The 23,034-nt window shown below is 37.1% G+C and overlaps 1 protein-coding gene across 2 annotated transcripts in view; it reads right to left on the bottom strand.

The window, feature by feature from the left end:
• Positions 1 to 982: 982 nt before the first annotated feature.
• The window catches only part of MOXD1 (monooxygenase DBH like 1), a 49,452-nt gene continuing 27,400 nt past the window's right edge, over positions 983 to 23,034 (bottom strand). For both annotated transcript variants that reach the window (XM_050316287.1, XM_050316288.1), the window contains exons 5-12: positions 19,435 to 19,614; positions 17,112 to 17,214; positions 13,868 to 14,034; positions 12,270 to 12,461; positions 9,505 to 9,564; positions 7,614 to 7,756; positions 4,180 to 4,348; positions 983 to 1,457 (exon numbers count right to left, since the gene is read on the bottom strand). In XM_050316287.1, the coding sequence (XP_050172244.1) occupies positions 1,293 to 1,457; positions 4,180 to 4,348; positions 7,614 to 7,756; positions 9,505 to 9,564; positions 12,270 to 12,461; positions 13,868 to 14,034; positions 17,112 to 17,214; positions 19,435 to 19,614 (1,179 nt within the window). In that variant the 3' untranslated portion in view covers positions 983 to 1,292. The remainder of the gene's footprint in view (positions 1,458 to 4,179; positions 4,349 to 7,613; positions 7,757 to 9,504; positions 9,565 to 12,269; positions 12,462 to 13,867; positions 14,035 to 17,111; positions 17,215 to 19,434; positions 19,615 to 23,034) is intronic.

Raw genomic sequence — 23,034 nt, 5'->3', positions numbered from 1 at the left:
TTTATCTCAGCTCAGTCAGGTTCTTGATCTGCTCTGGACTCACCACGCTACAGCAGAGTGCTCAATGACATAAAATGTACATAACGAAGTCTGTATGTTACTAAGTCGACAGAGGTTAGTTGTACTGCAGGTGTTGCAATGATCAGGGAAGCACTCTCAGCATCCAAAGTTATTTTTATAGCCACACTCCAGTAAAATTTATGCAACACTGAAAAAATTATGTCTTACTATAACTGCAGTGTGCCTACCTAAAAAATGAAGAGGTTTTTTACATGTTCAATATCCTTTTCTACTGTGTTGCCTAATTTCATTGGTGAGCCATAAATTGGGTCTCTTTTGGGAATCTTCCCTGCCCACCACCATCTGAGTCAAAAAGTTGCCAATTTCAAAATACATAAACAAATAAATAAAAAATTGTACATATGAGAGAGAAAAACAACGTCTTAATCAGCAGTTTGGCCTACTGTGATGCTCAGTATGTGCTAACAGCACCTCCTGGCAGGCTCGTACTCTGATTCCCTGTGCGTGCCAGACTCTTGACTGTGAGATAGATCTTAATTGCTACTGCTATCCAGATCAAATCTAGAAAAGGGGTGTCTACTTCTTGCTAAAGATTTACTCTCTTGACAAGTATCTTAAGACAGAATAAAAACGCTGAATTACCAGGGATCCGGAAAAAGAAATGCCAAACAAGCCAAAGGGCTCGTACAGGATTCACTATGGGGAGATTTGGGGTTCTGCCTGTGTTTTTAGCCCTTTCATACCCATAGCTCCCACTTCTCTCAGGAGGTGAGATACTTTGCAGTGCGTTGCTCCCAGAAATGTTCTCTCTGAATGAATCCCCTCTGTAGCTTTACAGCACATGTCAGTCAGACAAACATATGTTTGCAAGACCTGTCCATACAGCAGTAATTTCATTAACTGTAGATGTCAAGAACTAAGACAAAATAATACAGCACACATCGGGTTGAATGTGATTAACTAGGTTGCGTTTAGTTTATTAATTTCACCCATATACATAGATGACTTTGAAAGCACCATGTGAAATAGTCAAAGTATAAGAAAATGGTACAGGAAAAGATTTCTATATGCAATGTGTCAGTGCACCTACTGTGTTTCATACATACTTTACATCGAAAACCAAAAAACCCACAGTTTCCAGAGGATGTACACATTTTATTTTGAACTGGCAAATTTCATTTATTAATATGTAAAAAAATAAATCTACAATAGCAACAGTGCAAACACATCAGAACTTGCATGGCATACAGAACACAAATGGATAAAAATTATTATACAAAGAGCCCAATGTTTCTTATGCTACTGGCTGTGATGTGTACCACAAACAACAGGGTGAGGAATAAACTGCAACTTAAACAGGAAGATGAGCTGCATATTACTGGCTCTGTCTTGTATGGTCTCTCTATTTCAGGTGGTAAAGCTGTCATGCCTTGGATCTGCAATTAAAATAACAAAATATGATCAGAGTTTTGTCACATAAGGTTAAAAAACTATACTTTGCTCTCAAGCTAGCTGGAGCTTGCATGAGAACCTATTGTTAGTTTTGTACTGGGGTTATGACTCTTACTGTGGAGACATCAAGCTCAGTAAAAATACTGATATAATATATTACATGTCAAATGATCAGACAGTGTGGGTATCCTATGTTTTGAGCTGAAGAGCAGCTGTATACACTGGTATCCTCTTCAGTAAAGCAAGGTTAGGTCATGGTTGATTGATTTGAGTGACCTCCTCTTGCTTTGTAGGATTGTTTGGTAGGTTTGGTTGTTGTTTTGGTCCTTCTGGTAGAAAAAAATTGGAAGTTTACAGTGGCACAGTGCTATAGGGATATAGGATGGTATCTGAAGACATTCATTTCTATGTACAAGGCTTACACTTCCATGTACAAAGCAGCTAACTGTGTACAGAGTATTTCACAGAATCACAGACTTATAGAGGTTGGATGGGATCTCTGGAGGTCTGCAGGATCTGGAGGATCTCTGGTCCTATGTCCCTGCTCAAGTAAGGTCCCATACAGCAGCATTGTGTTTCTATATACTGAGCATTTTCCACTTTTCACTTAGAACTCAGTGCAATTTTTATTGGGTTGGATATAACTGCGTGTTTGTTGTGGTTTTGACATGAAATTAGAGACATTTGTGTATGCTTCTTGGCTTGCTTTTCCTAAATATACTCCCTACATGTTAAAGAAAATAATCTCTGCAAAAAGCAACCTCCTGGGCACAAACACTTTTGAAAGGCTGAATGTCCACCTGTACAGCATGTGCTGGCTCTGGATTTTTTTCCATGTTTCAGTTGTTCTGCACCCCAGGAAAAAAACACAAACACCTAAATATTGACTTAATCTTAGTAAACACAACACAAAACTAAAACTGAACAAGAGAGTATTACTATAGAAGAATTAAGGTATTTTCAACTCAGTTCCTCTGCTTCAAGTTTTTTCAGTCTTGTAACAACTCATGGACTGTTTGGCCATTCATGTTTAATTTGTTCTTTATTTTGATGTGAATGGTCATTTTAGTACAATATCACTAATAAGTCAAGGGAAAGGAAGGAGTCCTAATCTCAGCTTTATGAATATGCCCTATTCATTTGAAATAGGAAACTATGATTAAAAGGAAGAACTAAGAATACCCAGTTTCAGTGAGCTCATCCTTTGACTATGTTTTTAAGTTGTAAGTATTGTTCCTTCATCCTGTAAGATAAAGAGGAGTAGCATTTTCCAGAAAGTATGCCATTGAAAAAAAAAAGGCGTCTTATTCCCACTTGATAAAATTTCTGTTATCATCTTAACTTGTCCTCTGATAAATAATCAGTGAAAGAGCAGATATGCATATGCTACTGGCCACAGTTGTAAAGATCAAGAAGTTTAACCAAAACTGGTGAATAATCACATGTACTGTCAATAACTACTTTTCACAGGAGGTCTATAATGGGAGAAATACTAAGAAAAAACCCAAAACCTCTTTGACTACTTATAGCACAGTATTTCTTGGACATCCCATGGGCAAAACAGTCTGATAGATGTTGGAAAAACCTGAGAACACTACTGCAGGAGGGGCAATTTCTTCACCACCTGAAAGGAGTGTGTGACATGTTATGAGGCAGCACAGGTTATTTTCCAGGGTGAGGAGAATGAGGCAAATGTCCTTTCCTAGGAATTATTTCATTAATTGTATCTCCTATCTGCGCTGGTATATTGGACTGAAATCACCACAAGAAACAAGACAGTACAATCAGACCATTTCCCCTTCAGAGTAGAAAATCTCAAAAAAGTAAAGGCGCCTTGAACTTGGAGTCTGTAAAGGAGTTCAAACAAAAATATGTATTTTTCATCATTCCTTTCAGGGATGATACTACATGCACTAGTCATTCTTTATAAACACACATCAACACTAATGATGACAGCTTTCCACAGCAGTCCTGGAAAAATACCAGTAGACATTTAGAATAAATAATAACTTACTGGGCAATTATTTTTTATCTTACAGGCTTTTTTCATCAAGAGAATAGGGAATGGAAACCTATGGAAGAAACAATCTTACAAAGCTGCACAGGGCAAACAGACAATCCAAAGGTACTTTCTTTGGCCCAATACTATAGACCATTCTATGACACAAAACAAACAGAAAAGCAAGAGATATTGTAAGAGTACTTGTATAACTCTAGGTTGTTTAGATGCCTGAGTTAAGGTAAATTCTTGAGACTTCCTTATGCAGTCAATAAGCTTATCCCTAGAAGGTGACTCAGAGAGGAAACCCGATTTAGGGATTTTGAATCATCCATCTCGAGACCCTAACATAAGTCCCTGACCACGAAGGCAGCCAAGGAAAAACAGCTTTCTGACTCAGTCACGTAGTCTGGACATATGTGGTTACTCTCTGACCAGTCCCAACCACACTGAAAGACTCCATTCTTCTATTACTAATTCCAAGTGCTGATCAAAACTCCAACTTTTCTTTTTAAATGCTTCTAGAACTCAAGTTATGTGAAAGCATTGATAAAACTTTCTCAATATTTGTTATTATATGTAAATGTAATATAGCCATGTAAAGATTCTGAAGATGTATAACCAGATATTTATTCATATACAATGAAAAAGAGTAAATCACATTTGTTTCATGACATTGTTGCCTCCTTTTCAAAACACAGACTTACCGACCATTCTGCATTATCTGTTTTTGAACACCTCACGTTCACAGGTAGCTTAAGTACAAGTTTATTATAGGACAGACCCTCTGATCTGGACCATTTGAATTTGTTCATTGCATCCATAAAAGATAGGTTTTTATATTGCTTAGGACTCTTGATAATGAAAGGCCAAGTCCTAAAAAAAAAAAATAAAAATTTACAATTAGATTTAAAAAAAAACCAAACATAATTGCTATCAACTCAGAAAAATAAATGTACTATTACTATGTATATTATGCATAGCTCACATTCACAGTTAAGTTCTATTCTACTGAAAAGTAAAGCAGTTTTATTTATTTTAACAGACTTAGGATGCTTTAGGACTTGCTGCCAGATATTTTTAGAAATGAAGGACTTCAAGAGTTACATTGCTGTTCTCTGATCTACAAACTGAATACACAGGCAGTACAAAACAGATCTTCTGCTGTAACTTCTCAAAAAAACAAAACCAAAAATAAAGCCACACCCTCTCTGAGGCTTGGCAGGCCAGGCTGCCAAGAAACTTTGCCATTAGAAAGCTGCTTCCAGATGCTTCTGCCAAGCTCTGGTCATAACTCAGATAATAGGTCAAAACTGAGCCTAGCACAGGAGTTGCTCTGACATGCATTGGTTGGCAGCAGAGAATAACTGGTTGTGTGGACATTGCCTTTTGGCATGTTCCTACATGCTGGCTGCAAAGGGACTTTTGGCTCAGAGGTATTATAGAGAGACTTGCTGCACTGTTCTATTGCCTACGTGCAGGAATCCTCCCCATGAACAAATGGGGACAATCCCACTCCCCACCAGCCAAAGACATGGAAAGGGAAGGAATGAGATTTCTTGTCTTTCCTTTAGTAAAGAAAATTAGAAAATAGTAACAAAGGAAAAGTAGAAAAAAATCCAAAACAAAACTAAAGTAAACCTTTTCCGTTGTTCCTGCTTTCTCCTTGTTTGACTTTACTGGGATGAATGAAAACAATATGGTGGACAGGTCAAGTTTGTAAAAACACAAAGTCCAATACAGTCAGTGGAAGAACAAAAGTATTCAAAACTTTATCCAAGTAACCTAATTAATATTTTGGTTGGAGCATGAGTTATCTTCTCAAAGCACTTTAGATAACACTCTGTTTTATCTTGCAATAGGCTGTCTCCCACTTGTTTTGGGTAAATTGCCTATGCTAGAGTTCTACTCCACTCAACATCTAGGCATAGAGCACACAATTTTAATCAAGTACCTATTTGACACTGTTGTGGCCTAGTTACTTTCATCTGAGCTCCTCATGATTTAAACCATTGCCTGTGACACCAGAATGAAGAAAAATGTTTTAAAGTGAGCTGCAGTGCCTTGCTCCTGCTTCCAGTTTGTCTTCATGTGTAAGTCAAGAGAGACTTTAGAGGAGTCAGTGAAGCAATTCTAGTGTTAGACTGACACAAGAGAGATGAGTATCAGGTCACATATCCTCAGGCTGACAGAGCTTAATGAAACAAGAACTGTGGATTAGGTCATAAATACTAGAGGCATTAATAATCTCCTCTTCTAATTACTATTCCATTTGCGGCAGACAGTCTGCATACTTAGTCTATTCAGAACATCCTTATTTCCCCAGGCCAAATGTGCATTTTTTTCCTTAAGTACAGTTATCATGAATGAACACTCAAGAGAGCATACATTTGTTAGAATATTTTCTTTCTAAGCTCAGAAAGACTCTTTTAGCTAGGACTAATTTAGAAACTCTGTTCTCCCTCTATTAAAAGGTTGTAAATGGAAATAGTGTGAAAAATTAACTAGACATTGATTGCACTGTGAGTTCCTTCAAACTCTTCTTTCTTGAATATAAATTACAGAACTAAGACCACCAAGCCTGTATATCAAATTATTTTCCAGTAATAGTTTTATATGGTTTGTTAAGATAAACTGTGTAAAGAAAGACATCTTTTAAAATGTAAATGTGATGACACCCTACTAGTCTATCCATTTGACTTTAAAGTCTTGCTATTACCTTAATTTAGTGCAACTAACAATACAAATGTAATTCACCTTTCACCGCTTCACAGTTTAATTTTTTTTCTTTATTTCTTTCATTTGGGAACTTTCCTCTTTTGATTATTCTCAAAATTCTCAAATTCTCTTTTGATTATTCTTGTTTCACTTCCACTCTTGATCTGTGGGATGATGAGATCTGTTGAGATGCTTTAATTTTAAGCACTATGAAGGACACTTAAAAGCTGAAATAAACTCTTTATTGACTTTTATGTATTCAAACAGATTTAACCTGTCTATATTGGACTTCCTCTCATCTCCTAACAACATTTAAGTTTTATGTTAGATTCTGGAAATCATTCCTAATGAGTGATATTGTTGTGCAGGTCATCCCACTGACATTAAAGATCAGAAAAGGTAGATCCAGCTACAGACTGAGAAGCGTTTTGTTCTCAATAACTGTCATGAAGAAGGAGATTTCTATGAATTTACTGGAGAAACTCCAACACTTTATTTAAAATTCACCGATTATTCACTGTTGTTTACTCCAGCAGTCAGCTGCCAGCTGAATTGCATGGACCTTCATGGTGGTTATTATGGAACCTGAGTTGCCTAAATGGTTACAGCCCTCAAACCCCACCATTCACAGAAGGGCTGTTTAACATCTGTGGAACACTGAAGTAGACAGATCTAACAACAAAATAATATTATCCCTTCTGAGAGGAGGAAAGGACCAATAGTCAGATCTTATGGGTTATTTTGATTAGGAACCAAAGTTGATGGAGGAGCTAGGAGTTTTTCTTTCTGACATGGATTTACTACTCAAAAATGTGCAGTGTTCTGTTTCCCTGAAAAGTAGGAGTTCAAGACTCAGGAGACTATGCCTTTGCACAAGATTGTAAGCCCCTGTAGCCAACAGTTCACCCAAAAAGCTCTTTTCTTCTTCTGGGGTAAAATTCTAGCACTGGTTTCATGGTTTTCTCTCTAGTCGCCTTGCACATCAACCTCTGATTCTTCCAAAGTCTTCTTTCACTGATCTCTATCATGGTCCTTATCTACCATTTATATTTTACTATAAATAATGTCATATTCTCTCAATCCCTTCCCTTCCTTTCTATTTTACAAATTCTTCCCTTGTGTGCACCTTTTGTCAGTAGAATTGCTGACAACAAATCTACTCAGGGTAATTCAATACTTATGCTCAGAAACTCCTTTTTCAAAATTATTTCTCTATATATGAAATGTTCCTATGATTTAAAACATTGATATGTAGTCTACTAACCATATATGGCTGGGGTGAAAAAAAACCCTGACATGAACAGTATTATTTTTTTAAAAGGAGAAACTGCTTTCCTATCAAAACTGAAAAAAAAAAAAAGGCAAAATAATTTGGCAGGAGAAATACTTATCAGCACAGTATATTCATAAACATTTTACCTACCTGACTGGTCTATAGATTTCCTTAACACCAATGAACTGGAGCTGTTCCATTATATCTGGAATACTCGCACATCGGGTGAGGTTGATTCTTGGGTAATAGAGTAGATATGATAGGCACATTTCATTCCTGGTGCTCAGACCACCCTGAAAATGGGATTTTTCTTTTAATCAAGGTAGTATTGGAATCCCACAGACAAAATCACTGATTAGCATTTATATGCTAATTAAATGTGTATCAGGAGGCTGATTTAGCAAGTTTATCTTGTACGCTAGGTTATCAAGAAGTAACAAGAAGTTATCACATAACTAATTACAAAATACTTAGCAAGCTCAAGTAATAGCTTCTAAGATAAAAAGACATCAGAAGGAACAATTGTGAATAAAATAAGACTAATATTATGTTGAAGAGTACTATCTGAGAAGTTCAGGTTTGCTTCCAGTTGTCTCCAAGGTACTTATATCAACCATATTTCAGAACAAGCCTTCAAGAGGAACAGAGGTAGAAAAAAATCTGGCAGGATAATTGATCTGTTTAATAAGAAATTAAGTAAGCATTGCCTAGCAAAATGGAGATTTGAATGGAATATGTATCTCCCTGGACTCTGCTTGTAAGTACTTATGAAGATAAAGAGTAAGAAAGAAAACAAATATTTATGCTAACAGACAATGTTGACTCAAAAAAATGAGCACTAATTATAAAAGAACTAATTAGAGTAACATTTCTAGCTAGCAGAAGAAACAGAACCTTAAACAGTCATCCATTGAGTACCATGGGGCAAACAACTAATTTAAAATTAATCTTGGTAAATATGGACAAGATTATGAGCTATATATTCCTAAATCCTCTGTGGGTATAGTTCCACAAATCTCACAGGAGCCACAGGAATGGGAATGGAGAAGACAAGACACATGAATCAGGGGCCAAGAGCTAGTGTGTTCACCACACAAAAAAACAGGACAAAACCTCAAACCCCTCCATTCTTGCTATTTTGTTTTCTTAATATAACTACTGCGTGTATCTGCTTGCAAGTCATGATTCAGGGAGAAGTATCCCTGTGCTCACTGGATGCCAGGAACAGTTCTTTCCTGCGGAACAGAAACCCCTCAGGTCTCACCTCCCAGAGGTTTGGAACCAGTCCCTCCCCAGGAAGCCAGATCAGACCTAGGTGAAGGCAGCTATACGCCTCCCATAGCCATAGTGGGTCTGGCATCACTCTACAGTTTTGTAGCCAACTGGTACAGTCCAGTTCATGTGCCAACAACTAAATTTATTTCACCTCCAAAACCGAGTGGCTGCATCACAATGGCCAGTGCCAACCTCCAAAGCTGCACCTCGGACACTGTGCACTGACGTGTGCCAAACCTGAGCTCAAACCCCTCAATGTGGGGGTCCTCAACTCCTCTTCCTAGTCCAAAGGATCTGCATTCTGCCTGGATTCTACCTTAGGCACAAAACTAAAAAGTCCAATAACATCCTGGTCACATCCTAAGTAAAAATCAAAGCATAAGAACTGGCAATTACAACTTCGGGGAAAGACATGTAACAAGTTCATAAAAATAATTCATTACAATTTGCAGAATTTGCATGTTAATACGTGTTGTGATGAAAGCATTCCTAATACTAGCAAAGTTTGACTTCTAAAGATTTTTTGTGATCTGAAGTGCTTATTGTCATAAACTAGTCATAGGAGTGACTTATGCAAGAGATCCGACTATGATCACAATCATTCAGATGATTTTAAAACCTAAGAATCTATGAAAGGAAAGATAATACATGACTACATGCACACAGGCCTTAGCAAGTAAGCTCACTGTTTTTAATAGAGTTTTATGACAAAGGTTTTTAGGTCCAATATTATCTGTGCATTTTGATCCACTAAAACATTGCTTACCCATGTCATGCGAATTCGGTCCACAGTATTGTAGTGACATTCTGTGATTAAATTATCTCCCTGAAACACAAAATTTAGGAATTTCACAGTTCTGAAGCTTATTAACACCAACTTCAGGTAACCACAGACGACAGCAAGGGCTGAAGAAATAAACATCAGAGCAGTGGATATGACTTTTTCAAAGAGAAGGATTAGGTAACTGCCATATGTTAAGGCCTCACAATTTAGTATATTATAATTATTATCACAGGTTCTCAGGGATCTCCCATGGATTTAAACAGAGTCTTATTAAGTGTTGTCTGGATTTTTTTTAAATAGCAATGAAGGTGCCCAGTTATCATCCAGTTTCTGGAAAATTATACAGTAGACGATGTATACAGATGATTCTTGCTCCAAAACTCATCCAGTGCTACTTTACCCAGGCTCATTTATCCTGCCAACTACAGCAGAAATATTTGGCAAATGAGGAAAAGAAGGTTTTCCACATCACAGTAACAACTATTTCTCTGCCAAGCCTGGGAGTAGAGGAGTGGCAGGCAAAGACTTCACTACGTTGACAGATATGTATGGGAAAGGCTTAATACTCACCTTCTCAAGTGCATACAATTAACTTTTTGGTGCCTTGACAAACTGATCAACTGTTTGCTAATACCTTTACTCCCTGCACCTAATCAATACAAATCTCAAGATCAACATGATAACCAAGTGGAAATTAAAATATTCAAGAACATAGGCAGACACCAAAAATCTAGTGTTTTGGTCAGCTTCATGTCACAAGGATGCCAGATGTTTGGTTTGGTTTATTTTTCTTATATCACCATTTTCCCTTATCACCCATTATATTTCCCTGAAAAAAATCAGACCACCCTTTAAAGGCTTCCTCTTCTGAAGGCTGTCTCATCACCAAATAAATGCTAGCACAGTCTGTACTCCAGACTGCTGGAAGAAGGTGTGTCAGCCTCATGTCAGCCAAATGCAGACGGAGGTTTCTGAAGCAGCATGAGCTGGCACAGCTTCACTGCTCCCAGCAGGAATATGCTGGTTCCCACCAGAGAGGTCTCTGGCTTTCAGAGCTTACGGACTGCATAAGGTTCACTAAAAGTGTTCCTTCTGTGATATTTGATCTCTTGCTTCTAAAGTGAGAAGAGAGTGTTAGCACGTGAAGAAAGCAAATAACCTGGACTCCGCAAGCTAAAAGAGGGATACACCTTTGGAGGAGTTTATGGAAAGTGAGAATAAGTCGAACTTACTTGAAAAATTATATTATTATTAGTTAATTGATTAGACTGTTTTCTGAATTACAGTGGATGATGTATGCAAAGCTGCACTGGTAGTTTTGCACAAGATAAAAACAAAGAAAGGCTTGAAAAAAGCCTTTCTACTTGAAGTGGGGTTTTTTTCCAAGTTGCTGATACTATCAAATACCTCTTTTAGTCTTTCTGTTGTCTACTCCCTTATTTTTTTTGAATTGTAAGAGGCCTTCCTCCATAATCTGCATGGATTTTCCTAAAAATATTACAGGTTTTCTCTGTAAACCTGTCATCTTCTGCCAGCCCTCTTCCTAAACCCTTCAACACTTCTTTCCTGAAGGAGGTAACACCAGTTTGTCTTTGAAGTCCCTGTAGAGTACAAGCAGTTTGACTTCAAAGAGTAAATGCTGCACTTGAACATCCAGGTTTTGCTGTAGAAATTGAACTAGAAAGTTAGTATTTTAGCTTCTTGCCTTTAAAGTACAAATATCAAAGTATCCCAGCGTGGGAGAAGAGACAGAAGAGAGAAAGGGACTTGAAGAGAAGCCTGGAAGTTTAAACCATGGGGTTCCTGACCATACTTGAAGTTCAGTGATTTCAGTGGTCTTTTCCGACATTTTGAGTCTGACCAATTCCATTAAGTAACAGGTTTGTTCCCATGCACCAGGACAAGCTTCTCTGCTGCCCAGATCTGGAGCACCAAGAGTTTGCAGCACTAAATTTCCTGTCCTCAGGCCAAAGCCTCAAAAAAATACACTGGTTGGAACTAATAAAAGATGAATGAATAATTTTTGAATGAATGACTCACACAAAAAAACCCCAGACTCTTTTCATGCAATATCTATGGATAGCTACTGCTTAATAAAATAACTCTAGTTGGAAATTTTCTATAAGTTATGTTACACTATTTTCACAAGTATAATAGAGTTATATGATTTCTTTTTCAAAAGGGCTGTGTTTACCAGTGAAACCTCATGTGGAAGATAAGCATGGAGCTTTCCTTCCAACAACAACAGAAAATGTGAAGTAAACAGAAGATATGGCTGATTTGTAGACATGTTTGCAAGGCTGGACACTTCCTGTGTGAAAAAATTGAGGATGTGTTACTTGGTTCCAACAGTTCTGTAAAGCCATGCACTGACATTTCTGTTATTCATCTTGCTGGATGCACAAAGATGGCACAGCTGGGCACACGTGGGGTTTGCTAATCTGCTTTGTTCAAATATTTGTGATAGTAAAGTTCAAATCAAGTAATTGTGGATAACAAACATACTCAAAGAATAGCCTGAATTGATGGACCAAGCCAGTTCTGTGGTGAATTGCATAGACACTCCCAAGACACCAAAATTTTAATGCATTAGTCACTCTGAAATAAGTGGGAAAATGAACAAAACATTCAAAAATTCTATGATGCAATGATAGGAAATTCTGCAGCAAAATTAATCCAACATGTGAGAAAATCTTAGGCACGTGATCTCTTAAACACTTTAAGGGAAAGAATGAAGAGTGTCGTACAGGCAAGATGGTTCTTTCTTCTTTCAGATACTGAAACTCCTGGAAGTTGAAGTCAAACTCATCATCGTAAGCAAGTAGCTTCTGCTCCTCGCCATTACGGAAGTGGCGCATCCTGATAGCTCTGCCAGCAAGATGTGCATGAAGAAGCACCGCAAACACTTGAATCCCAGCAGGTCTCTCAGCACCTAGAGCCTGGTCAAGGGAAACCACTATTAGTGTGCCCAAATGTAAGGTAATGTCAGGTAATACAAAGCACAGAGTGAAAATGTATAAATCAATGTATTTTTACATTCACGCAGTTTACTGCAAAATGTAGTCTATAGTGAAACCAAACCTAGATGTCAAATTAAGGTTTTATGCACAAAAAAAGGCTAGATATTTTCTGTGATTATTTTTTACAAAAAAAACCTCCCAGTTTTACTCCTAGTGCATGCATTTTTAAAATGAAAATCAGCTAGACTGCAAATAATTCTCAGTTTAACAGTTTAAGACTTGTAAGGGAGTCATACTATAAAGCCTGCACATTATTTTAGTGCTAATGGTTGATACTGGAGAATGCAGACTTTTATTGTGAAAAAGAATTTCTATGCAGTTATGAATGACGTTGTCATCAATATCATGCCAAGAGATGCACTTAAAATTGAGAGTCTGTAATTATAATATGCTCTACTTCCCATCTTCAAGTGAACTGGTAGTGAAATACTGTAAGTTCACATCTGAAACTTTTTTCCAGGTCAAAAACATTTGAAAATTAACTTTTCCAAATTGATACAAATCTGACATCACTCCTGTTCTAGTTGAGATCTGCTGCTAAACTTCCAGTATGCTCAAATTTGGTTCTTGTTCAGAGCTCAAGGCAGAAACAATCTGTTATCGCAATACCTTTCAAGAACAGCCTCAGGATCAGAAACCTCATGATAATAGATTACTCAAGTGTTTTAAGGCTGAAAAATGCTAGGAGAATATGCAATATTTAACACCTCCAAGAAGAAATCTAAATTCTGTATCTAATTTGGCCTTCATAGTTAACCATGTTCTTGATTCAACCCTTCCCTGTAAAGGACAAAGTATATGAGAATCAACCATGATACACTAATCACAGATCTTAGACAATGCTTCCATTACCTGCAGAGATATTTAAGTTATCTTAATGAAACAAAATATTTAATAAATGCATAATTGTACAACAAAACCTGGTGAGGTCTTTAGTTTCTGTGGTGGTCTAAGAATACCTTTCAGGCTTTACCTCATCATCAGGAGCCTTTTGCATATGCACAGGTCTGAATTAGTCTCAACATTTTTTTTGGGCTAGCTATCCCAATTAGATATTAATAGCTTTGCCATGAAAAGCAGTGTATGCTTATATAGTCAACACAAAATTAAAACATTGCAAGCACTGTGTTATCCAGTATTACTCATGTAAGTGAAGCAGCCTGAACACCTAAAAGCCTAAATACTCAGTTCAAAAAGACTGAACATTTTGGAGGGCAACATGTACTACCACATGCCTTTCCTCACATCAATCTTCCCAAGAAGTTAAAGTGACTCCAAAACTATTTCTATGAATGAAAACCAGTGGATTCAGGCAGGGGTCATACCTCTTCCAGACATTCCAGCGTGCAGTGACCCTCTGACACAAATTCAGGCATGCCTGGTGGGATATTGTGGAAGAGACTGACCCAAAGACCAGCTTCAATAACCCCAGCATCATATTTCCTTAAAACTGGAGTGTAAATTAGCCTTAGACCAGAGTTATCTATCAAGCCTGCAACAAAAGAACACAGTGAGCCACGGCTATAAATCTGTATTTCAAATGCAAAAAAACCAAAACCAAATTGTTTCACATTTTTCATGCTATGTCCTATGTTTTCTACATGAAAATCAAGGAATCAACCTCAATAACCTGGAAATGAGTTCAAACTGTAAGCAGGAAGTAATAAATAGGGGCAGTCCACGGGACAGTTTTTAAACACAGTGTCTTGTTCTCTTTGGTGTTTAGATGTGAAGGAAAAATACATACTCTCTGTAGCCCTCGTGCTCCTTTCACTGAGATATCCAACACGGATTTCAGGGAAAAGAAGATAAATCACAGGCAGAAGAAACAATACAAGGAAATAATAAGACCTCAAAAGATTCCGTGTATGATTTTCATATTGAAATATTTAAAGCAAAGCTTAAAATTTTTGTGCTTTTTTCTTACAAATTTTCTAGCCATGTGTTATCTTCTGTTTATGAATTTTATCTATTTCTTCACCTGGAGTCCTAGGATTGATTATATTTTTCCTTTGCTTAGGATTGCCTGTTACATTACAGCATACCCCAAATGACAAAATATACCTCTTTTACAGTCTCTCAAATTAAGAGAGCATCAACTGAACATTTGCTTACTAAATCCCAAACCTGCTCATAATACCAGTACCTTGAGTGAAGTAGACAAGAGAATTACAGAGTATTTTAATGCTGCACTGATTCAAGAACTCTTGATTAAAAAAATTAGTTTAAAGAACCAAAGCCTGCTGTGAAGAGGTTGATTTTTTAACAGTCAAAATGATACAAAGCTATTTTGTTCACCCACATATGTTTAGCCATATGTGTTTGTTTGTGTAACTATTAATAATTTATGTTGCCTTCGTCATCTAAATGCTTATAATTACTAGTCATTCGTATTAGTGGAGGTACACACAAAAAATTAATTTGTGTTTGCACAACTGCTACACTCTGGTAGTTCACTTTTTCTTTATATTTATGAATAATCACTGAAATAATTTCAAATTTGAAAATTAAAAATGCAAAACCATATCAAGTATCTCGGAGAAGGTAAGAGGTTTCCTAGTGACCTATATTAGTCTTCTAAAAAACATAACAGACATAGCAGTGCCTGAAGCCAAATTTTACATCAATATGATATTGGCAGTCTATTTTAAGATAAGCAAATGGCAGAGGGACGGAGCAGGGGCTGTTACCCAGTCACTAAAATATCTAAGATGAAGTAATGTATATAATTATTAAGGAACAAAGGATATGAACTATGTATAGCCAATCAAAAATGGTAATCAACCATTCTTCAATATATGAATCATGACATTTAGGGTGATATATCCTATCCCACAACATCCCAACTTTAGTATCTGGGAATCCAAACTTTCTCCCTTTCTGGAGATATTCATAAAATCTCATCAACTTGAATTTTTCCTTGGTGGAATTTCCCTCTCAAACTGGTTGCTAACATCTAAATGTCAGACACTTTTATGGTCTGTCAGAGTTGCTGATAAACAATCTGAAAAGAGGCCACCTTTCAAATGAAAAGTGAATGTTAAGGACTACAAAATCACAAACAATCAAAACCACCCACCTTAAATTAAAAATGTTTGAACTGCTCCTGACTGGGAGCCAACAGTGACTGCCAATCTGAGTCACTCAGGAAAACATTACCCCAGGTCACAAAGGGAAGGAAACAGTGCAGCCTTTCACCATGAGACCCAAACTGGGGAAACACAGGTGACAATACAAAAATGAAGGTCACCCAGTGGCAGGTTTGGTGTTGTGTCAGGAGAACTCTGTTGTCCCCACCTGAAGCAAACAGAGTACTCAGGTCTGTGCTCTCACAGCCCTGGCACAATTTTATGCTGTGTATTTTGCCACGGAGGAGGAGAAGCATGACCTGTATTACAGGCACCCTTCTCTGCCTATGCTGCCTGAATTTTCCCAGGTCTTTAGTGAGATACTGTGTTCACCTAGGAATGTCTCTGCAAGGCAGAATTGTCCACATTGCTTAACAAAAGAAACAAAACATTATTGATTTCCAGGTTTTGTATGTGGTTGAACTAAACCAATGCTGTCACACAGCACAGTCAATTAAAACAAAATGATAAATTTAGGGACACAACCAAATCAGACAGAGTTTTTCTATATGTGACTTCTCAGGCTTTCAGGTCACATTTGATGGAAAAGAATACAATATGCAAATGAAGTGTATTGTATCCCATGCAAAGGTGTATGCTGAAAGGACAGAGTCCATCACTAAATTAAATTAAAAACAAAGAGCTAGTTAATTTAGAACAACATGAAGAGGGGAAATGACAGTAAGACAGAACACCATAACCCACATAGAGAATTTTATTTTAACACATAGGGGTGTAAATGTACAGTACACATGCTGCATTAGATTTTACTCAGTTTGTGTGTAAAAATCATGAGAATATTCTCAGGTACAGTAGCTTAACAAACTCCTGCTTCAGAACAAAAACTATCTTTCCCAAAGACAGCGTCAAAGTTCCCCTGGTTTTCTGGAGTTCATTGGTTTCTTCCTTTTACTTCTAAATAAAATTTAATTTGAGGAGGAACATTTAACAAATACTATTATAAATTAAAAGATTATCTTTTAAGATAAACTGCCTTTACACAGTCAATGGTCTAGCAACCTGAGTCTGTACTTCAACTTCAGAAAATGCTCAGAGTTGAGGTAGATTTCTTAAAAAAAATTAGAAATTAATAAAAGGATCATTCCCTGTATTGCTGCCTCACAGTTTGAGTGCTATACTGCTTGTTTTCATTCTGATTGCATTTCCCAGCAAATGGAGAGAGAGATAACAAGAAGAATGTAGTGATAAAATGAGATATACTCACCTGGTCCACAATTTCTTGTATACCTGAATCTCTCACTGACTTTGGGGTAAACTTTTGAGAGCAGTGAGAAAAACACTGTGAACCAGGGACTACTAATCAGGAAAAAATAAGACTTGGCTTTGTATGTGCTCTGTTCACCACACAATGCAGTGACAAACACTTGTGTCTAGCACATTTTCCAGTGCTGCATGTTTTAAAGAGTGTGAGGCTACAAACCTTCTGTGTACGATGGATTGTCATAATGCACCTCCATAAGAACGAACAGAGGGTCAGATGCTGTGCCAATGGATAAGCCAACATGTGGAGGGTACGTGAAGCCCTGGAAATCAATACAGGCATACAGAGTTAAGGTATTTTTGCCACAGTTAATCTCTTTATAAATAACAGTGACTTCTTTTTGCAATGATATGATCATATTAATGATAAAATTTACAAAGCTAACTTCTTTTACAGCTTTCTGAACATGACATTGTGATATAACAGAGTTATTATATACTCAATATACTAAATAATTCTGTCAGTATAAAATAGTAGATCCCACGATTGGTAGAGGACAAAGCTGTGAGCAAACAAGCCTGACCTCACTGCTTTGAGTAGGAGGCTGGACTAGAGACTTCCTGAGGTCCCTTTCAATCTGCATTATCCTGTGATCTTATGATTATTTATTCTGTATTTATTGTTTGAGCAGAAAAGGAAAATTTCATTTTAAATGTATAAACATTGCATCATCAAGCACTTAGCCTGACAATAAAACCTTTATGAAGAAGTGAATCAACATTTTAAACGTTCCCAGTTTCTAAGAGCAGCAATTTCCAGGGAACACTGAGGTTGCATGTAATTAACTTGTTTTTCCTGCACAAATCACTGTATTCTATGTAAAATTATTTGAACAATAAAGATGATCTTCATGGCTTCATTTACATTAGCAAGCCAATAGTGCAAAAGAATTAGTTTCTGTACCTTGCAACAGCTTGTGTTGGACCCACTGTCCTCAAATGATGCTCCTTTGGATAAGCTCTGGTCAGGCCCCATGCACTGAACCCCATTTATTGCTAGGAGGGTCTGGGTTCACCCCTGCACTTTCAGTTTAACTTCATTCCAAAGGGGATTGTGAAAATTCTCAAACCACTCATGATGATAAAAAGAGCTTGGTAAGTGGGAATAACTGGGAGATTTAGTTCAGAAGCTCACTCCTGATTCAAACCAGAATACCAGTATCTCTTAAATGAACTCATTTACCAAATTCACTGTAATTGAAATTAATCTGCAACATTTTATAGTATATAGCTAATACTTTAATAAACAATTTGAGATTCTAACTTTCTGAAATGTGCAAATTGAGATACCAATTTTCTGATGCTTGATTATTAATTGTAGTATACAGTAAAAATTATTATCCCCTTTATTAAATGTAAGGGTAAACTGAAATTAGTGAAGTGGGTACTTGGCTAAACCTGAATGTATCCCAGATCTGTCAGATTCCTCTCTACAGATGTTTAACCCTTGTAAAAACCTCCATAGTGCTTGTTAAATGCTAACTTATTTTTATGAATTTTTAATTTCACTTAGATTAAGACACTCAAAAGTACAAATACTAGGTCAGAGCATAGCTGATGGCAAAAATGCTCAAAGCATACATCAGGGATAATGCTCACAGTGGATTAAAGTTCTTTTGAAGAGTCCATGTAACAGCTCTGACTTCCTCACACTGCAGCACTCGCAGATGGTTTTGGACTGCAGGCTGGCAAATGAAGGCTCCAGAAACTATCATCATCCCAGTCCCTCTCTGTGCCCACACCACTATTTGTGTGGGCACACAGTGAATCAAGGGGGTAAAGGGGTGGAATTCTTTTGGCAGTAATGGTGCATTATGTCAGCTCAAAGCATTATTTGGAGCCTGAATTGACATATGAAATAAGCTGAAAACACAGCCTGGGGTGAACATGGCAATCAGAACCCATATTTTCTGTAGATATGTCCCACTGCCATGAACAAAGTGGTCCTTGTGCTGGCTCAGCACCGACACAGGATCTCTCCTACACTGAAATGATGTGTTTTTGGGCTGAGGAGGAAACTTCAGAATGATATACCTGAATGGAGCAACAGTGAAACCAGGTCCTAGTGAGGCACATAATTATTAAATCTATTTGCAAAGTCCTGTGTCTGTGTATTTTACAAAGTCACCTACAGACACAGTTATTCTCCACAGGTAGCTGGTCATTGCTGCAGGCAGTGTATTTTCATATCAGATAGGACAAGCTGATATAGTGATAGATTTCCATGCTCCAAAGCTCCCCTAGGGCATCTATACTATTTTAGTTACTTTTGGCTTGTCACTCAGGATCACCATTGCATTGCATACTTAAAAGACCAATAAGAGGTTGAGGACTTGCTGGTGAGGCATTTAGGGATTGTGATTGTGTATCCTTAAAAACAGACAGATTAAGTAATATCTAACATACTAGGAAGAAACTTTGTTATGATACACCCCATCCTAAAGCCCCATTGATGAACCATTCTAGACAGACATTCATCCTACCTCTCCTCCAATGGCCCAGGCAAAAATGACTGTCTCACATGTGAGAAAAGAGTCTGGCATGTTGGGGTGGTAACATTCATGTCCATAGTCCAGCACACTGTCATTCAAATTGCTGCTGCACTGGTAGAGCAGAATATGGTGCACCAGATTCTCATGGCCTTTCTGGATCAATGGCTCAACCTGTCAAGGTTAAAATGAAAAGGAAAGAAAAAAGTAATTATATCTCAATGTGACTATTTTAATGCAGGTATGAAGACAGATATAAAAATGATACATTGATTTTAAAAGAGAAGACTTGATGTTATATTGTAGTTAAGTTGAGATATAATTTCAACACTCTGCAAACTCAAGAAATGAAGTTTCCAAAAATTGCATTTTGCCCAGGTGCATTAATGGGCAACAGAAATAAATTCTGCATCTTGACAAAACCTCTGTTACCATCTTTCTTGTTCTCTCTTCTCCCATCCCAGTCTTGCACTGTCACTTTTCTTTCCCCCTGCCCAATCTTGTTTAGCAACATTCCAGCACAAAGGGGTACAAACCAGCTGAAAGTCTGATCCAGTTTGGTGTCTGAATGAGTCAGAGCTTTTCACCCGTTTCTGCCTCTTTTGTAGTATTTCAAATTACAGCTGCCCATAGATTCTGTGTATCTAGGGTGAGCCTAGAGGCATACCCCACACTCCTTAGCAACTCAAAATGGACTTTCCAATTTTTTTGACATCTACAGGAAATTAGAATTATTTTAAAATCTGCTCAGTTGTAAAGACTTTATTAACATGAAGTCATTCTTGAGAGGTTGGGTGTTTCAGCCTGTTTAAGGCAGTGAGGAGCTGGAGGGCTCTCAGTGGTGCCCGGGTGCCCCCAGTATAATTAGATCATCAAACTTCAGGGTAGGCTGAAATTATTTAATTCTCGTATAAGTGTTCACTCTCTATTTGGCTGGATGATGTTAAATCATCTCTGTCAGAGAGGATGTCCCTGGGGCAAACATGAATACTTCTGAAAAAAATTATTTTGCTTTTCAGAAAGATCATATTCCACAAAATATCAGCATATAGAGGACAGTATTAAAACGAAAGGAGTTTTTCCTTGCCTTTGCTTTCCAAGATTTCATCACATTCTATCATATCTACCTCCAAACTGAGTGAGATAAAGATTAATATTTTCTCAAGAAAAGTCAAGCTTTGGCAATGCAACTCTTAAACACAGGGTGCCATGCAGTATTGCCTTTCAATAGTACTGAACCAGTGAATCACTGAATAGTTACGGCAGGAAGAGACCTCTGGAGGTCATCTAGTCAAACCCCCCTGCCAAAGCAGGGTCACCTAGAGCATCAGGAAAGAGAAAGTTATTTTAAACAGGAAAAGAATACATATAAATCCTAAATTTATATCCACTTTATTTTCTAAGTTCATTAATGTACTACCAGAGGACCAGAACAGACTATACAGGAACAGTTTATTACATTATTAAAATATTGCCAACACAATTTATCTCTCTGCATTTCATTCAAAACACTAAATCAATTACAAAGAGGAAGGGAGGGAAGAAACAGCCAGAGCCTGTGTGTATTAAGACCACCCTTGTAGGTATGAATCCAGAAAGTACCATTGAAGTTGGGCTCTTGGGGAGTCCAAATGCTGCTGAGTACCTGCATGTCCATCCAAAAAGTGCACAACCCACTTCACTGGGCTTAGAAATCAGTGGAAGGATGCCAGTTTAATTGGATGCACCACAGTTTTGTTCTTGAGGCAAGACTGAAATACTTCACAGGAGATCTGTTCATTTTTTTCAGTAATGCTCCCATCATCATGAATTACTGCACTATGGAAGTAAAAGGTATTTTTGAAGGAGATAAGAGTCAGTTTTCCTATTAAACAAGAGTTCAATCCCAAATATATCAGACTGAATGACAAAGATTCAGATATCCATTTCAGCTTGATGTCACTTCTTCCCTCTGCCGCACCCTATACCCGCATATTTATCCAAATACTGCAGAAGAAAAATACCCTTGTAACATGGCAGCTTATACATTAAATAGCAGGATATATCTCAAGAATTCTGAAGTTCCACATAATGTATTGGTTAGTCAAAGAAACGGTTATGGGAATATTATCCCTGTATCTATCAAGAAAAAGGAGTACTTTTGTCCCAACATGTGACAGTTCTGCCTGCTGTTATAAGATCACAGTGCATGCTGTGCTTACAATCACTACTTCAAAACCAGCTTCCTCTCAAAACAATGGGACATCACCAAAATTAGAAACTCACATCCTGTCATCGTTTTTTAGTGTCAGTTACCTAAACAATAACAGCACTTTAAAAAGCAGTTTTGTTCAGCTTTCTTAAGTGAAGAAAAGGAAAAGGAAAACTAAAACAAAATAAGTCCTTAGACATACTTCCATTGCATCTCTAGGATAACTTACATTGTTCAGATACAGAAATAAGTCATGAAGAGCAACAGTGAAGTTATGCTTTTTACATATTTTTATTGCAATTTGGTTGAAGAGGTCTTTCTCTTTCTGTTTTTAAACAAATTTGTAAAAAGAAAATATTAGGAGCGGTCAAAATTCTATTGAAAAACATCTTAGGAAAATCTCATTAATCATGAATTATTCAGAAATGTACAGAGATATTTTAATGGCCAGCTCCCTAAGGCTCACTCAGTTATTTCTCATTGAAATGAGAGAAGAAAAAAGACCAGACCCCTTAGATATGTTGAGCTCCCCTTCTCTGATCCGATGAATAGCTAACTGTATTTACTAACTACAATAACTTCAGCAGAGAAAAAAATCAAAAACTATGATCTCATACTCTATTGTGGTCATTAACTGGAAAAGGGATTTAAACATGGCATTCTACATCCCAGGTGAGTGCTGCCTCTTTACACAACTATTTGTTATTTTGGCTCATAGAATAAGTTGGTTACTTAGGCTGCCTCACACTTTCTCTCTCACTTTCCACAAAGAGCATCTGTACAGATGACTTTGCTCCAAGCTGAAAAGAAATTCCAAAATGTAATTTTTTTCTCAAATAAGCAAAATTTTTGTTTTCTGGCCAGCCTTACAATTAATGATGAACAACAACCACGTTTGTCAAATCAGGGGCCAAATTCAGAATATCATTCATGTTTAGAAGTGCACATAAGTAGTCCCACATGTAAAATCAGTTGTTAAAGCAGGTATCTACAATTAAATATGTAGATCAAGGTGGCCTGATTTCCAGAGCACTTGCAGCCTCAGTGAATGACAATAGAATTTACAGATGCAATTTGTGCAACTTTTAGAATACTTGTGAAAAGATAGTAATTTGATGTGGTACATTAGGGCAAAGGAATGAAATACAGAAAAAAAGAGATTAAAGTAGGTATGGTACAAAATAGTCACTAAACTATGCAGATTTAACAAACAGTTAATTTTTATTTGGATTCTTATTTATACATAACCTTGTTTCCTCTGCTCTCTTACTATAAGGGGACTCTCAAATGACATTTTCAGCCAAGTAATTAGATAAACAATGACTGAGTAATTTAGATGGTTGCAGTAAAAATGGGAATCCACCTTTCATTTTCAATAATTATGAAGAAACCTGACTTTGCAG

Source organism: Myiozetetes cayanensis, unplaced genomic scaffold (assembly GCF_022539395.1).
Source record: "Myiozetetes cayanensis isolate MyiCay16 unplaced genomic scaffold, myiCay2020 scf2-11, whole genome shotgun sequence".
NCBI lineage: Eukaryota > Metazoa > Chordata > Aves > Passeriformes > Tyrannidae > Myiozetetes > Myiozetetes cayanensis.
Note: the sequence above shows the minus strand (reverse complement) of the source record. Positions and strands in the feature narration are given on the sequence as shown.